The sequence below is a fragment of the Mus pahari genome, chromosome 19 (genome assembly GCF_900095145.1).
Source record: "Mus pahari chromosome 19, PAHARI_EIJ_v1.1, whole genome shotgun sequence".
In the NCBI taxonomy this organism is placed as follows: domain Eukaryota; kingdom Metazoa; phylum Chordata; class Mammalia; order Rodentia; family Muridae; genus Mus; species Mus pahari.
This window is the reverse complement of record NC_034608.1, coordinates 3,388,858-3,407,418: the sequence shown is the minus strand read 5'-3', so window position 1 is coordinate 3,407,418 and position 18,561 is coordinate 3,388,858. Positions and strand designations below refer to the sequence as shown.

At 39.9% G+C, this 18,561-nt stretch overlaps 2 protein-coding genes across 2 annotated transcripts; both read right to left on the bottom strand.

The window, feature by feature from the left end:
- Nucleotides 1-4,103: 4,103 nt before the first annotated feature.
- On the bottom strand, nt 4,104-5,045 carry LOC110336670 (olfactory receptor 5-like). Its single transcript, XM_021219376.1, has one exon. It carries the CDS (start codon nt 5,043-5,045, stop codon nt 4,104-4,106), a length of 942 nt encoding a protein of 313 aa, XP_021075035.1.
- Nucleotides 5,046-15,490: 10,445 nt separating this feature from the next.
- On the bottom strand, nt 15,491-16,705 carry LOC110336669 (olfactory receptor 5-like). The gene has a single exon (XM_021219375.2). The coding sequence runs from the start codon at nt 16,433-16,435 to the stop codon at nt 15,491-15,493; it is 945 nt and encodes a 314-aa protein (XP_021075034.1). The 5' UTR covers nt 16,436-16,705.
- Between the last annotated feature and the right edge of the window lie 1,856 nt (nt 16,706-18,561).

The following is an 18,561-nucleotide window of genomic DNA, read 5'->3' as shown; positions in this document are numbered from 1 at the left end:
TGACAGGGTCCACATCCCTAATGAAAAATAACTACTCTCCTGTAACAGGCATCAATTGACAATAGCTCTCTACAGTTAGGGAAGGAACCTAATGAGCCACTCAAATCATTCTGTAATTATTGACTGGATTTATCTTGTTCTGAAACCATAGCTTCTGTGAATTTTTGAGTACAAAGACCTTATCACTTCCAGATTCAGCACCCCTCACTACATGCCACCTATAATATCCTTTCTACCTCTTATGGAGAAAAGGTTTTTGTTGTTGCTGGGGGAGGGGAGCTGATACTAAAATCTGGTTCCCTAATTGGTTCTTGATTATGTCAATAAAGATGATGAAAGCCAGTTGCTGGGAGACGGCGGGTGGGGGTGGGGAATGGGGAATGGGGTTTCCAGGTCCCAGAAGGAAGAGAAGGGACAAAAACAAGGAGGAGGGCTTTTGGCCAGGTTTTGGGATAGAAGGCATGTACAACCATGGCTGGTGGCTGGTGACAATGGCGGCTACCACCAGCGGATGTCTGGAATAGGCTAGCTGTTAACTGATAAGATTAGGGCCTGAGATTCTTCACCCAGGCATTGTATTATCTGGCTAATTTAAAAACAATAAAACTGTCTAGTGTTTTCCAACCATGGGGTTAAGTGAGCAGGAGGAGAAACAGAACAGCTAGGGTGGTTGTTGGCGGCTTGGCAAAGCTAGCTGGGAGAAACAGGCAAACTGGCCTGCTGTGCATCCGATCTCGGAGCAAAACCTGTAGTAGTCTGAACACAGGCCAATCTCCCAGGAGGGTTACTTGTGTGTGTGTGTGTGTGTGTGTGTGTGTGTGTGTGTTGCATGCATGCATGCCTACGAAGATCAGAAGTGGAAACTGCCCATGGAAGGAGTTACAGAGACAAAGAGTTTGGAGCTGAGACAGAAGGAAAGACCATCTAGAGACTGCCCCACCTGGGGATCCATCCCATAAACAACCACCAAACCCAGACACTATTGTATATGCCAGAAAGATTTTGCTGACAGTACCCTGACATAGCTCTCTCTTGTGAGGCTATGCCACTGCCTGACAAATACAGAAGTGGATGCTCACAGTCATCTATGGATGGAACACAGGGCCCCCAATGGAGGAGCTAGAGAAAGTACCCAAGGAGCTGAAGGGGTCTGCAACCCTATAGGAGGAACAACAATATGAACTAACCAGTACTCCCAGAGCTATGTCTCTAGTTGCATATGTGGCAGAGGATGGCCTAGTCAGCCATCAATGGAAGGAGAGGCCACTGGTCGTGTGAAGATTATATGCCCCAGTATAGGGGAATGCCAAGGCCAGGAAGCGGGAGTGGGTAGATTGGGGAGCAGGGTGAGGGGGTATAGGGGGCTTTGGGGAATAGCATTTGAAATGTAAATGAAGAAAATATCTAATTAAAAAAATAAAGATCAGGAGCATAACAGAAAAAAAAGAAGTGGGAGCTGAATCTGTAGAGATGGAGTTACAGGTGGTTGTGTGTCATCTGATGAGGGTGGCTGGGAACTGAAACTGAAGAAAAAGCAGTATATGCGCTTAACTACTGAGCATCAGTACAGTCCCTACAGTAGTACTTTATATGGATTCTTTGCTTTGGAAGAACTCAGAGAAAAACTGACTTACTTAAAACAACAAATAATGTCCACTCGGCTGCTATTTTTAAAAGTTTAAAGAGCTGCCCTGTGGATGTCTGCCAATGTTGACAGAGGCCATTTTTGAGGGTGCACATAGTCAAATTCTAAAAGTGAATGAGAACATTTTCAAAACAAATGTTGGTAGCAATGAAAGTTGTTGATCAAACTGTCTGGATACTTTCTGAGGAACATTTGATCATATGCATGAAAAACTACAAACTTTATGGATTCTGCGATGGCATCATTGTAAATAACTTTTATCCAGAAAATAGTATAGAATGTAGGCATCCACCCAGCTATGAAAAAAGTTCATAAAGGTTTATACTTTTAGTAAAAATTACTTGAAAGCATCTCTATTCAAAATATCATGTTCAAAGGTGGAGAGAGGAGAAATACTTCAAGGTCATCCTCAGCTACATAGTGAGTTTGAAGCCAGCCTGGGATACATGAGGGACTGTCTAGAAATACTAAGAAACAAACAGCAGGTTGTCTGTATACAGAACACCCACACAATGGAAGAATACTATGATGTTATTAGAAGGTTTATTTATGTCTCATGAAAAAATGTCAGTGACAGAGCTGGAGAGATTGTTCAGTTGATACAGTATTCGCCTATGAGCATGAGAACCTGAATCCTATTATCTACAGGAAATATAGGGGGATGGTAACTGTGTATTGCCCAGATGGGAACTTGATAATGAGCAACTTTTAAGTCAACTTAAGAGCCAGTGAGGCTAAGGAGTATATTTCATCTTCCCCTTAAAATCATTTAATAGTATCATAAACATAGTTAAAACATACCCATTCCTCTTGAGTGACTGTCAACACAAATTACTGCTTAAAATAAAATTTCCAAAATCTTCCAGTTTGATGAGTAAGTCATTAAGTCAAGGTCATTCTTTTATTTCTATTTCTTCTCTTTTTGTTTCAGACATCTTACTGTGTAGCCCTGGCTAACCTTGGACCAGGCTGGTCTTGAACTCACAGAAAACTGCCTCTAGAGTGCTGAGGTTTAAGGTATGAGCCGCCATATATAGCTTATTTCCTCTTTTAATTAGTTTGTTTATTAATTCAATTATGAAGCTAATACAAACTTAATGCAAAATAGCAACCATATAAAATAGAAAATTCTAGTTTCCCATGGCCCCGTTCATTAACAAAACAGTTCCAGCAGCGGTTAACTATAATAAATAACATATTCTTTCAGAATCATTTCTAGATATGTATCAGTGTAAATAGTTACTCCTATCACTATTATTGTCATTGTTGTCTTATAAGAATAATACAATCATGTAATTGTCTCTTTTATTTTCAACTCAACCACCTACCTGGATTGTCTCCCCCATGTCAGCATTCACAAATCTAGTTTAATCCTTTCACAATATGTACATTATAAATGTAAATAATCTTTAAGTGGATCTTTGAGTTATTTCCAATCATTTCAAATATTTATTTGTATAGTATCTTTTCCACTTGTCAGTCTTGCAGTAGCCATTCATATATGTACATTTTGTTCACTATTTCTACTTACAGATATATGTAGCATATGTGTGTTTGAATGCAAAGAATAAATGATAAGCTTCTTTCAAGTTTGTATTTAATAGACAAAATGTTGACCTTTCTGGAATTTACTGGGCAGGAATATTTCTTTGTTGATATTCCTGTTCACAACTATTTTTATTTTTGTTTTTATTCAGGCTAGTTCCCCTTCTTCTGCTCTTTCTTCTTTCCTTCCTTCCATTCTTCTTTCCTTCTTTCTTTTCTCCTGTGCTGGCTAGTTTTGTATCACCTTGACACAAGCTATAGTCATCTGAGAGGAGAAAATACTTCCATAAGACCTGGCTGCAGGCAAGCATGTGGAGCTTAATTGATGATGAATGTGGGAGGGCACAGCCCACTGTGGGTGGAATCATCCCCTAGACTGGTGATCCTGGGTTGTATAAACCATGATGAGCAAGCAGCCTTTGTATCCACTCCTCCCTCCAGACTCCTGCTCTATTTGAGTTCCTGTCCTGACTCCCTTCAATGATGAACAATAATGTGGAAGTGAAAGCCAAATAAACCCTTTCTGCCCCCAAATTGCTTTGGTCATGGTGTTTTATCACAACAAAGGTAACCCTAAGACACTTTTTTTCTGTCTGTCAGTACATTGGGGGTATACACATGCCACCATGCATGCATGAAGATCAGAGGTCAACCTGCAGATATCAGTCCACCCTTTTATAATGTGAATCCTGGGGACTTGGGTCACCAGGCTTGAGAGGAATTGTCTTTACCCACTGAGCCATCCTGTCAGCCCCTGCAATATTCCTATTTTTCATGTTGTCTCTAAGAAGTCCTTTTATATAATGTTCTAGAACATGTTCATACCATGTTTCCTTGGAATTTCTTTATGTGTATTTGGCCATGAATTGGTTCCCAAACAAGGAGAGAAAGGGCATCAGCTCTCTCAAGAATCTCAGCACAGATAGAGGTTTCTCTTCAACACCGCATGGACCTCCCTATTCCTCAAGCAGTAGATGATTGGACTGCACATGGGCGTAGCCACCGTGTAGATGACTGACAGAACCTTGTTGAGGTCTGTAGATTTGACATGACTGGGCCTGGAATACATAAAGAGGACCACAGAGTAAAAAAGACCCATTACAATGAGATGGGAGGCACACGTGGAGAGGGCTTTGTGGCTCGCAGCTGCTGAAGGCATTTTGATCAGCACCCTACCGATAGCCACATAAGAGGCCAGAGCAACCAGCAATGACCCACAGAAGACGATGATGGCTGAGATAAAGTCGATCAGTTCTGTGAGGGCCACATGGGTACAGGACAAATTGAGCAGAGGGGAGACATCACAGAAGAAATGGTTGAGGACATTGGGGCCACAGTAAGACAGACTTGCAATGCACATGGTCTTGATCGCAGAAACCAACAGTCCACCCACCCAGGAGGACAAGGCCAATCCCCAGCAGACCTGGGGTCTCATGATCATTGAGTAGTGCAGTGGACAGCAGATGGCCACATAGCGGTCATAGGCCATGGAGGCCAGGAGGGTGCACTTGGTGCCAATGAGAGACATAAATAAAAACAGTTGAGCCATGCAGAATGAGAAGGATATATGGTAAGGGCTGGACCTCAGGCCCATGAGTAGGGTGGGCATGGTGACTGACACATAGCACATCTCCAGGCAGCTGAGGTTGCCCAGGAAGAAGTACATGGGTTTGTGGAGCAACTCATGGTGACTGCTGATGAGGTAGATAACTAACATATTCTCTAAGAAGATCAGCATGTAGAGCGTCAAAAAGATAACAAACAGGCAGTCCTTGATGTCTTTACTGGCAGACAAACCCAGTAGGATAAAATCCTGGTCATCAGACCTATTGGCCAGTTGTAGAGATCTCTCCATCTAAGTGAAGAAAGAAATAGGTTTATAAAGACACTGTATAAAGGTCTGTTCAAAAGTATAAAGGTATCTATGGTTAAACCTTCTTAGAGTTGAACCAGCTTAGCAAGGGATTGACCTGTGACAGGCAGAGCATTAAGGAGAAACTGGAAAATTACAAAACTAGAAATAGAAAATTGACACACACAGGAACTTACTGAGACTTAAATTCTGAGAAAGATATCCAGTATTCGTGAGCCCCAGTTACTGAATTGGTAAAATCAGAGCCAAGGAGCTTGAAGATGACTCAGTCATTAAGAGCACTGTTGCTCTTGCAGAAGATCTGGATTTGATTCCTGATGCCCACATAGAAGTTCACAGCCATCTGTAACTCCAGTTCCAGGTGAATTTTTTGCTTCTGACCTCTGGGAGAAGCAGGCATACACATGCAGGCAAAACCATCATACACATAATATAAAATAAATAAATCTAAAAGAAATTAAACAGTAAAACCCATCCTTACAAAACCCTTAGCTCTTGTGAATGTTTAGTTTTTGTTTTGTTTTGTTTTGTTTGCACAGCTGAGAATTGAACCCATGGCTTTGCTCATCTTACATAAGAACTGTAATACTTAACAATATCCCAAACCTTTCCTGATATTTAAATATAGCAATAGATGAGATTGTGTTTCATAAAATAAGGATTATTTTCTTGCTTTTAATGACCTTAAATGATCATTTCTGGGTCAGAGTCCTTTCTTCAAAACCCTCCCAAGAAGTTGTATGCTCTATTTCAAAGAAGACTTACAACTATCTTTTCTGAGTATATCTGTCTTAACTGTCATCACTTATAAAGGAAAGATAGATAGATAGATAGATAGATAGATAGATAGATAGATAGATAGATAGATACCAGTATAATATAATCTTTTCACGACAATTTTCATGGATGCAGACTATGTTGGACAGAGGAGAACCATTTAGATTTATTTACTTATTTATTTTATGTATATAAAGTATTTGGCTTAGACATACATATGTGCATCATGTGCCTGCCTGGTGCCTACAAAGGTCACTATAATGCATTGGATCACCAAGACCTGGAGCTTGGAATGGTTGTGAGTTGCCATGTGGGTGCTTAAAGTCCAATCTGGGTCCTCTGCAAAAGCAACAAGAGCTCATAAGCACTACACTACCTCTCCAGCCCCTCATTTTATTAGAACAATACAGTCACTGAAACTTATAAAGCTTGGGTAAGGGAAATCCTTCAAGAATAGTGTGTGTGTGTGTGTGTGTGTGTGTGTGTGTGTGTTTATATCTTTGTGTGTTCATATATGCATATGTGTGTATGTGCATGCATAGGTGTGTATGTCTCCGTGTCAGTACACTCATGTGTGTGCCTGTGCATGTCTGTTTTGCATGCACATGAATGTGCATATGCATCTATGAGTTGATATGCAGAGGCCAGGGCCTTCCTCTACCACTTTCCACCGTTTTGCCTTCAGACAGGATTTCTCACTGAACTGTAAGCTCACAGCTTTGGTTAGCCCAGCAAGTGAGCTCTAAAGAGCCACCTGTCTCTGCCTTTCCATGCTGGAATTACAGGCACCTGACACCTTAGACCTTTCATGTGAGTTCTGCATATACAAACTTGGGCCCTCGTGCTTGCTTAGCAATCTCTCATATACCGGTATGCTATCTCTTCCATACCCAGCAGTCTTTGTAAAGGAAAGAAGCTAGGCATATTGAGAATAACTTAGGGTCTAAAGAATATTTGAAACATAAACATCAGGAGTGTTTTACTACACACCTGTATAGGCATTGATCAAACCATGCACACGCAGGACTGTTCTGGAGCTCATGAACAGTAAATACCATGGTCAAAGAGGTGAAGACAGGTCCTGTTCTGTGCTACCGATACCATTGGATTCAGTTTCAAATGTGGAGAGTACAGTGCTTGTGCCTATTCACTAGCAAATATCTAGTATATTGCCTGTACCAAGTGCCTGTAATAAAATAGTGAGGTGAAAAATGAGTGTTTGCAATCTTTTGATGTTTTAATATTCTAGGAATGAGAGATGAAAAAACTCAAATAGAGGGTCAAATGTAAAAACGACACAGTAGGCACTAGGGAAATATCTGTCATTAAAGTGTCTGTCTTACCAGCATGAGGACCCGAGTTTAGATACCCAGCACACAGCTGTAACTCCAGTACTGGCATTGGGGAGGAAATGGATGGATCCCTGTAGTTTGCTGGCCAGATGCCTTAGCCAAACTAGTGTCCCACAGGTCAGTGAAAGTCCCTGCCCCAAAAACTACGGTGGAGAGAGACTTAGCAAGTCACCCAATATCAATTCCACATGCATGGACAAATGCACATACATATGCACACACACATGCACGTACTTATGCACACACACACACACACACACACACACACACACACACACACACACATTGAGATAATGCCAGAGGATGGATGCTAAAGAAATAGTGCAGGCCAAAGATGCATATAGTTGTCCAGGCCTGGAGGAGGCTATTTTAAGACTCAGAGAACACTTCACTGGGCAGGAAAGTAATGTTTTAATTTATTCTTGAATGACAAGAAAGAAAATAAACCCAGTGTTGAAATTGTGGGAAACCACTCCACATGGGTCAGGAAAGTCTGTGCCTGGATAATCAGTTATCCACACCAAACAATAAAACAAGAAAAAGCCTACAAACACACATACAGACACACACACACACACACACACACACACCAAAAGCCCAATCATTAATCAAATGAAAATATAAACGTGATGTGGCTTTCCTGTTCATAGCTAAGCACTCACTAGTCATTTATCCCCAGTATTTGAGGAGCTAAGAGTTTCTGTATTTACTGCCACATATTGCAGAAGAAGAAACTTCTCTGACAGAGAAGTCCCTCATAACATTAGCAGACACAGGGAGAAAGACTGCCGGGGCTGGGAGATGTGGAGGAGTCCTGTGAACTGCTGTCTGCATCTGGATAATGCAATCCAGAACACTGAGACAGCTATGGCTACCTATGCAAGATAGAACTAAACATAAAGTGTGACCCCAAAATAGGAAGGGTCAAATTGTGAGAAATTAAGGAGCAGTCAGGAGTGGGAAGGGGATAAAAGAGGGCAGCTGGGGTGAACATGTTCATAGCATTGTACACTTGTATGAAACTGCCAAAATTTAATGTTTATGCAAAAAAAATCTCTAAAATTTTAGAAAAATTTTAGGATGAATTTACAACCTTTGATGTACATAAAACAACAATATTAAAGGAAGAACACTTAAAACATCTGTCTGGTCAAAAAGTTTATGAACTCATGAAGCAGACAGCACAGGGCCTGCATGGCTCTGCACCAGATCCTCTGCAAATATATATCTTGAAGTTAGTGTTTTTACCAGATTACTGAGTGTGTGAATGAGTGGATCTCAGAGTCTTGTGACTCCTCTTAGGATTTTTTCCTTCTGTTTGATTATCCTGTCCAATGAATGGTTTTTGCTTTATCCTACTGTATTTTATTTTGTTATATTTTTTTCTCTTAGAAGCCTGTTCTTTTCTGGGAGACAGAAAGGGAGTGGATCCAGATGGAAGAGGAGGTAGGAAGGAACTAGAGAAGTAAAGGAAAGGGAAACCATAATCAAAATATATTTTCCGAGAAAAGAGTCTATTTTCAATAAAAGGAAGAAAGAAACATTACAAAGATATAAAACACCGGCCTTGTAAAATTTAAAAATTTGTGTGATCTAAAGAAATTCTGATCACCAAAAGATTACAAGCTGGGAAAATGCCCCCACTGTGTGTTATTGACAAGGGGTTTCTCCATAAAATATATAAAGATATTGGTTGATTGGTACAAGAAACAGAGAGAGAGAGAGAGAGAGAGAGAGAGAGAGAGAGAGAGAGAGAGAGAGAGAGAGAGAGTCCTAGAACAGTATTTTCCAACTTTCCTAATGTTGAGGCCCTTTAATGCAGTTTCTTATGTTGTGGTGACCTCCAACCATAAAAACAGTTTTGTTGCTACTTAACTGTAATTTTGCTACTGTTACAAATAGCAATATAATTATCTGGTATACAGAATATCTGATAAACGACACCCAGAGTGGTCGCAGCCCATGGGTTGAGAGTCACTATCCTAGAGTGGATATTTTAACCTATTTCAACCCAAATTAACTTAAAGCTAGGAACATTTTTCATCTTATTAGAAAACAAGGAAATGGAAATCGAAGTTGAAATGAGATACCAGTTTTTACACCCATAGAGATGTCCTGTATATGAACACTTGGACACATAGAGCTTTACCATATGGGTTTTTACAGACTGGTGGGAGCCTAGATGGGTATTGACTCAAGAAATGAAGTAACCATTATCTAACAAATTGTAGCATGTGGTTGCTGCAGGAGAAGTCACACTGATGAAAACACTTTTTGGTGCCCAGAATAAGGTATCTAATCTGCAAATGTTCAATGTAGAACTGATACATAAACCAGGCCCCGTTTATCTAATGGAATGCTACTTTGTTAGTAAGTGAGTCTAGCTAGCATCCTTGGTGACCAATCTCAGAGACATAATCCTGAGCAAAAAGAAAATGCATAACCATGCCACTGATATTAATCATTTATATAAAGTAAAATTGAAAAATGTCTTAAAGGCATATTGTTCCAAGACTGGAAAGATGGCACAGTGGGTAAAAGACCTTGGCGTGCAAAGCCTGGCAATCCTAGTTCCATTCGTAGAATCCTTGCGCAAGGAGAAAACTGACTTCTGAAGGTTTTCCTTTGATGTCCACATGCAAGCTGTGGCATGTGTGTGCGTGCAGCCCCCACCATTATATACACAAACACACGATGATGATGATAATAAATTTTGAAAAATGTTAAGCTAGCAAGATGGTCCAGTGAGTGAGTAGAGCGGCTTGCCACCCAGCCTAATGACCCAAGTTTGATCTCTAACGCCCACTTAGTGGAAAAAGAGAACAGATTCATAAATTGTCCTCTGCCCTCCATACACACACACACACACACACACACACACACACACACACACACTAAAAAATAAACCCAAGTGAGACTCAAAGACGCTGCTAAAAGTGCTTTCAGGCCACCACACTTTGCACCAACCAGGATGGATCCCTTTAGCCTAACCAGTGTTGCCAGCAGAGATGTGTTGTACCTGGAACAAGAGTTCAATGGGCTGTGGAGCTGTCTCCGGTCCTGAAGCCATGTCGGGTTCCTGGGACTGCGCCCTGTAGCCCCCTTCTTTGAACTCCTAGAGCTGACCGTGGTTCTGAAACTAGCTCCTGATAATCTTCCACTACATACTTTCCCTCCTCAGTTGGATTGATTTCCTCGTCTGGTCCACTTATCCTTTGGTCATTTATCTCTCTCATCCTTTCCCTTATATACTCCCTGAAGCTGATATAACTTCTCCTGAAGGCTTTTTTATATCACCTTACCTCTCTAATAACATAAGATGCCCTATGACCCTGACTGGTTTTCTTAAGAACGATGACAGGATTGAAAAGTGTACTGGACAATTTAGGAAGTGTCAAAGATGTTTCAAAGCATGAGTGGAGAGTACATGTAGTCCACCCTGGCTTCAGACTCATTATATAGTGAAATATAGTCTTGATTCTCTGCCTCTGCTTCCCAAGCCCTGGGATGGCAGGCGTGCACCGCCATGCCTAGTTCATAAAGACACTACTATATCATAGCTTTCACCTGTTACCTGTGTTCCATGCATTGGGTGACTTAGAGATGGCAAGCTATAGCACGCTCTGTAAGTACTTTTACTATGATAAGAATAAGAAAGTGTTTTCCACCGTAAATACCTCACAATGGCATGCATACATAAACACCAAGGACATTTTTAGAAGTTTAACAAGATAGCACTCACCTTTACATCACACAGCTAGATTCGATGGTGTCTTCACTTATGAGAGACATAAGCGAAGATGTTCTGTTTTTTTTTGTCCTTTTAATACTATTATTGGCCCTATACATTGATTTTCTGAATCTCAGCTTGAGATATACTGTTAACTTAAAAGCTTAGAGCAGAAATGACACTACTTATCCATTACTGTCTGCATAGGTTCTGAAATTACAAAACTCATATATTTGTCTCCACCATGAAGTTGTTGCCCATTTTTTTCTTTTTAAAAATATCTTATTGGTATATAATTATTGCACAGTATTGAGATAAACATAGGCAATTGCTTTTGAATATATTATGAGGTTTAAACACATTCACCTCTTCCATTTTGTTCTTTTATTCTCCCACACACACCCCCATCCAGATGATCTATTCTCCCATGTTCTTTCTGGTTTCATAGATAACCTTGAATTCTTACAGTTGCTATGGAGATTTATTAAAATGAAGTCTGTGTGCCATCCAGGCCGTTTTCAGCATCTATAGACATCCTATAGGAGGAAAATCTTTTTGTCCTCTCTGAAATCATGTGATCAGATTTTTCTTACCTCTCTGCTAAGGCAAAGCGGGACTTTCTTTTTCCTTCTTTAAGAGTATCCAGTTTCTCACCTAGACATAAGCGAAGGTGTCAGCTATGTAAATGGCTGGACAATGAATTCAAACTCAAGTATTTGGGGAAGTTATCTTTTGTTCTTGGCAATGAGTTCTCAACTACTCAATTTCTCTACTTCTATATTTTCAAGAAAATTCTGTTCTTCTAGCCAGCTCCAAGCTGAAGGGCCAACTTAAATCCAAGAGCTGGGCCTTAGAGGGCTGTGTAAATCTCTGTGGGTTTGGAGCAAAGACTCAAGTAAAACTTTTCATAATGTAGTACTGGAGCTTTTGGGGGTGACCCAAAGGCAGAATTTGTTCCAAATCAGTTCTTGGACAATCCTAATAGGGCCAAGGACTTATGTCAGACACTGGCATCAAATAGGTATGTGCAATCCAGGCACCACTCTCAGGTTGCTCCCAAGATACTGAAGGGCATTGAACCTACAAAAGACATTTTATAAACCTTGTAATAAATTGAAAGTGACATACCAGGTGCAGAGGGTGGGAATTTGGAGATTTGGAAATTTTTGTAAGATGTATATATGAAGTTGGCCTCTAAGGGGTATCACAGGAACAATTGTGCTTGGTACAAGTCAAGAAAAAGAGGCAGGAATTCAAAGAAACCATCTCTCACCACTAGCTCAGTATTGTGTAATATGAGAAATTATTTTATTAAAAAAATAAATCATGCTTAGCACAGAAAGTTGAAAGAATACAGAAACATGAAAAGCAATATCTTCTTCCACATTAAGATAACTTATTAAAAATTTAAAGCACCAATTTCTAAAACCTATTCTACGTTCTTATACACAAATTGCATTTTTAAATTTCTTTTGAAACAGAGTCATATGTAGCCTAGACTACCCTTGAACTCATTGTGTAGTTGAAGATGACCTTGAACTCCAGATCCTTCTGCCTCCACCTCACAAGCTCTGAGATTACAGACAGGCCCCCCTACTCCCCATTTATGTAGGGCTGTGGCACAAATCCAGACTTGTGTATGCTGGTCAGGCACCCAACAAACTGAGTTACATCCTCTCCCTCCAAGTGCATTTTAAAGCTGAAACGTAAGTATACTATATGAACCTGGCTTCATTATTCAGATTTACTTATTTTTATTTATATGCATGTACATATGTGCCTAGTGATGCAGAAGCCACAAAAAGATATTGGATCTCCTGGAACTGGAGTTACAGATGATTCTGAGCCACCCTTTTGGTGCCGGAAACTGAACCTGGGTCCTCTGCAAGAGCAGCCTGTGCTTATGACTACTAAGTCATCTCTCCAGCTCCAGATATGGTTTTGTAATGTTTTCAATATCACAGTATGTAACTATCACACTCTGTGGTATACTGATGGATACTTCCATCTCTATGTTTATCACACCATTATTTAGGTGTGGTAGTTTATGTGTAATTGGACCTCTATAACTTATTTTTGTCCATTAAAAGCCCAAAATGGAGCTGGAGAAATGGCTCAGCAGTTAAGAACATGGTACTAGTCTTACAGAGTACCCAACTTCAGTTCCCTGTACCCATGTCAGGTATGCAACTCCAGCTGCAGGTGAAGCTGATGCTATGACACCATCTTTTAGCTTCTGGTGGCACCTGTATGCACATACATGTATACATACATACACACACACACAAACACACACAGAGGACAGTTAGATACATACATACATACATGCATACACACACACATACACACAAACACATACACAGAAGACAGATACATACATACATACATACACACACACACATACACACAAACACATACACAGAAGACAGATACATACATACATACATACATATACACACACACAAACACACACAGAGGACAGTTAGATACATACATACACACAAACACATACACAGAAGACAGATACATACGTACATACATACATACATACATACATACACACATACATACACACATACATACATCTTTTTAAAACCACAAAATGTCATAAATATGCTTGCAAGTAGATAAAATATTCTAAATTATTTTTCTTACAAAACTTCTTTCAGTTGTCTTCTGAGTCAACGCTCATACATACTCATATATGTAATGAATAGTGCCAATTTTACTCTGAAATTTGTATCACCTTTGGTTAATACTTTTTATTATTACTAGAGTTTACAAATAAAACTTCACAATGTCCTTGAATAGTTCGTGGTTTCTCAAAATCCCTATAAAAAATGTATATTAGATGTTTATCATCTTTCTTTAAATGCTTCCTATTCAAATATTTTTAATTATAATTTTACTCTAAAATTTAAATTTCAAGTTGCAAACTTCTTGTACATTTAATAATGTGTAAAACTACAAGTAACCTTTTAATATCGTATTTCATTATATGGAGTTAGCATATTGTATTCAGTCATTGTCTTATTAGTTAATATTATTCATTCTGGTTTCACACACTTGACACAATGTTTACTCAACATTTTTTTCATCTTCTGTAGTCTATTGTTTTAATTGTCTTATTAGATATTCACATAAGAGAAGACACTAGGTCAAAGTTTACAATCAATTTTAAATGTTTTATACAGGCTGGTAGGTTATTGTCCAAGAAAGTTTAAACAATTTGGTATGTCATCAGGAACACATGAGCATATGTTAATCTTTCTAAAAAACAACAACAACAACAACAACAACCTCCTTAAGATGTGGAAATCACCCGAATGTTGCCCAATATGGTATAGTGGTGGTGTAATTTCCTACTTAACATTTTCTGCAAAGGCCAGTGAGATTTTTAGATTCATTGAACATTTGTGTTGTTTCAGCTACTAATTCTATGTTTATAAATATCACCACTTGCCCTAACATATATTTTGAGGTTTTCTGTTTGTTTTAAAAAATTAGAATGAAGCCATTATTTCATTACCTCATTCTCATATACACTGTTTGCCCTACCCCACCACTTCCATCTTCTGCCCCCACTCCCTTCTCACTGAAGTCTTTCCTCCCCATAGACGCTCACTTTCTGAATGTGTATGCAGAAGGTATACCTTGTGCGGCTTTAAATGTGTATATAAATTTAAGATTCTGTCTTAAGTATGTTCTAAAAGTAAGATATCAGATATTTTGCCGAATAGTTTGTCAGTTACTTAAAGAGTCAGCCATTCAGTTAACATCTGGCTAGCTCAGCAATTCTACACCTAAGTATAACCTCAAGAAAACAAAAAGCATGCTTCTGCTCAAGGATTATGAATTATGAGGCTGGAATGGTCTCACCATGGTTATGAGCACTTGTTGGTCTTGCAGAGAACTGGAGTTCGGTTATTGCACCCATATTAGATGGTTTATAATCACCTGTAACTGCAGCTCCAGGAGATCCGATGCTTGATTCTGGCCTCTGCAGGGACCTGTGTGCATGTTCATATACTCTTGCACATATATAGACACACACATAAATAAATATAAAATATTTTCAGGTTATGAGTAAGTGTTCACAGACAGTCAATTGACAACAGACCTACCATGGAAACAGTTGAACTATCAGTCAGTGAATATACACATAAACATAGTCTGTGCAAGCCAATGTGATTGTGTCAAGGAAACACATGAATCACTGTCACCTGCTACACTATTCATGAACTTAATGCATTATGAACTGTAAAAATACTTGGCTTTAAATGTGACATTACATAATTTCATATCTACAAAATGTCAAAAACAAGGAAATCTGTGCAGATAAAAAGTAGACTAGTGAAATTTTTTCAGGAGTAGAGGTACCACAGAAAATGACTTCCAACTTGTACAAGTATTTCTCTGGGAGTGATAAAATTACACAATGATGTTGGTTGTGCAACTCTGTGAAAATATTCAAACACTGAGTTTTTTGTGTTTAATCATGAATTATATTTTATCACAAAATAGGATGTCAGTAAATTATGTCTCACCTCTTGGTCTTAAGCACCTGGTCAAACTGAAGACCAGCGCATGGTTCTGTGGAAAGCTGATTGCACCTCTCTGTTCCTGAGACAGTAGATGATTGGGTTGCACATGGGGGTGACCACCGTGTAGATGACAGACAGCATCTTGTTGAGGTCCATGGCTTCTATGCGGCTGGGTCGGGCATAGATGAAGATAGTGGCTGAGTAGAAGATGCCCACCACGACCAAGTGGGAGGCACAGGTAGAGAAGGCTTTGTGGCGGGCAGCGGCGGAAGGCATGCCTAGAACTGTCCTACCAATGGCCACATAGGAGGCCACGGCCACAAGCAGTGAACCCCAGAGGATGACAATAGCTGAGATGAAGTCCACCAGCTCTGTGAGGGCCACATGGGTGCAGGACAAGTTAAGAAGAGGAGAGACATCACAGAAGAAGTGGTTGAGGACATTGGGGCCACAATAGGACAGGCTTGCAATGCATGCTGTTTTGATCACTGAGACCAGCAGCCCGCCTAACCACGAAGACAAGGCTAAGCCCAGGCAGACCTGTGGCCTCATGAGCAGTGGGTAGTGCAGTGGACGGCAGATGGCTACATAGCGGTCATAAGCCATGGAGGCCAGGAGAGTGCATTCTGTGCAGATGAGAGAGATGAAGAAGAAAAGCTGGGTCATGCAGCCTGTGAATGGAACATGACAGGGCCCCGTCCACAGACCCACGAGTAGGGTGGGCATGGTGACTGACACATAGCACATCTCCAGGCAGCTGAGGTTGCCCAGGAAGAAGTACATGGGCTTGTGGAGCTCGCTGTGACTGCAGATGAGGTAGATGATGAGCGTGTTCTCCAGGAGAGTCAGCAGGTAGAGACTCAGGAAGATGACAAACAGGGCGTCCCTTATCCCCAGCCTTGTGGACAAGCCCAATAGGACAAACTCCTGGACTCTGGTCACATTGCCCAACTCAAGTGAGTTCTCCATCTAAAAACAAAAAACATCTACAAAATATTCTCCAAATCTCTCTCCTCATATCTTATCCCACCATAAACCAAAACTCTGACCACAACTACATAAATAGTTTCTTTTTATTTTTTTTCAGAAACAATAGTAACTCAATCTCTGGGTACAACAACTGAAACCTAATCTTGTAAGCCTTATTAAAATCTGATTCCTCCAATGGCAAATCCTTGTGGATCTGCCATGATACCAGGAAACACTAGCAACTATATCTTATCCCTCTGCTGTCCCATCCCAAAAAGGTAGCTTCTTTTTAAAAAAAAATATGATATTTATGTATTTTGCAGAGGATCTTGTGTGTAAGTGTGGGGTCGTTAAAGTCTTTGATGCTGGAGTCAGTTCTCTCCTTCCACCAGGTAGGTTCCAGGGATCAAACTCAGTCCATCAATCTTGACTATGAGCAACTTTACCCACTGAACAAATTTACCAGCCCTGAAATCACTTCTGATTGAATCATTCCACTTCTAAACTTGATCTATAAAAGTCTTTGTGTATCATCTAGTGGGAAATATTTCCAAAATATACCTGATATAAGATCACCCCTCTCTCTTTAAAATGCCCATACATCCTTACTATTCTTTTAATAAATATTCTCTATAATACACCCTCCTTTTTTGAGACAATGTCTCAGGTAGTCCAGGCTGACCTTGAACTCATTATGTACCTAACCAAAGCCTTGAATTCCTAATTATCCTACCTTCATCTCCTGAGTGCTAAGATTACAGGCATATAAACCACACCCAATTTATTATAATGCAGTATTCTTTCACCCCAATGCTCTGATTTCCAACTGATTCGGGTGCAAAGTCCTCTTTGCACATCCATGGAGACCTCACAGTTCACCTTCCATGTCTGCAAATTCTCCAAGCTCCTTCTAGTCCTAGGAAATCCCCACATGCTGTTCCTATTGTCTAGAACATAGTTCGCCATGTTCTTGCTTTTCATTTTAAAGTGATTTCCCTAGATAGACCTCTCTTCACACCAGGTCATTGTTCCTTATTCCATGCCTCTATCCTTCCTTGTGAAATGATTGGTATTAGTTTACATTACTGGAAAGGACCTAGAGAGATACCTCAGTGGTTAAGAGCACTGGCTGTTCTTGTAGATGGCCTGGGTTTGGTTTCTGGCACCCACATGGTGGTTCGCAACCATCTATAACTCCATTCTAGGCTATCTCATGAGTTTTTCTGACCTCCATGGGTACCAAGCAAGTACTTGATATACATGGATACATACAGACAGACACATAAAATAAAAAGAACAAATCTAAGGGAAAAAATTAAATTACTGGTATGTTTTTCTCAACTGATCATTTTCTCTCTAGCTAATTAGTAAGTCCCCTAAGAGTGAGATTTCACTGACTGTTGACAGTCTCACTCAAGACTCTGTTCTCCACACTCAATCAAGGATGCTCATGTAGTGTGCTGTACATATTCAGGGGATGTTTACACAATGCATGGTGGATCAAGAATGACTTTCTAGGCATCACCTCCCAGAGGCCTCACAATAAGTGGATTCAAGATCATCGGGACTTAGACTCAATTTCCAATGGTTGCTGAATTATTTTAACTTAGTTTTGCAGTTTATTTCAGACAGTGTCTCAGAACCAGGCTGTCCTAGAACTCATCGTGTAAACCAGAGCAGCAGGACCCCAGAGTCCTGAGACTACAGATGTGAGACGGCACATCTGGCTCTTGTGGCTACTGACTTACAAGAGATACAGAGTGGCGCAGGTGGGAAAATGTTCCTCCTATTACATTGTTCTGAATTTACTCAAGCTTCAGTTTTTTTCTCTGTAGAAGGTTTTTTTAATGATACTGGCTTCCATGGACTGTGGTGGAGATAACACAAGAAAATGAAAAATACTTTCTTATAGAATTAAGTTATTATTAATTTTTATTACATTTTACCAATCCTCTTTAATACTACAGTGGATATCAGCCATTTTTCTGTATACTCTAAGGTATGGAATAATTCTTATCTCCCTAACTGTGGGTTTGATTTCCTGCTGATTTAAAAACAAAGGCAACATTAACACCATCTGCTAGAGAGTCCACTGTGGTAGTTATCTGGAGAAGTTATTCTTATTC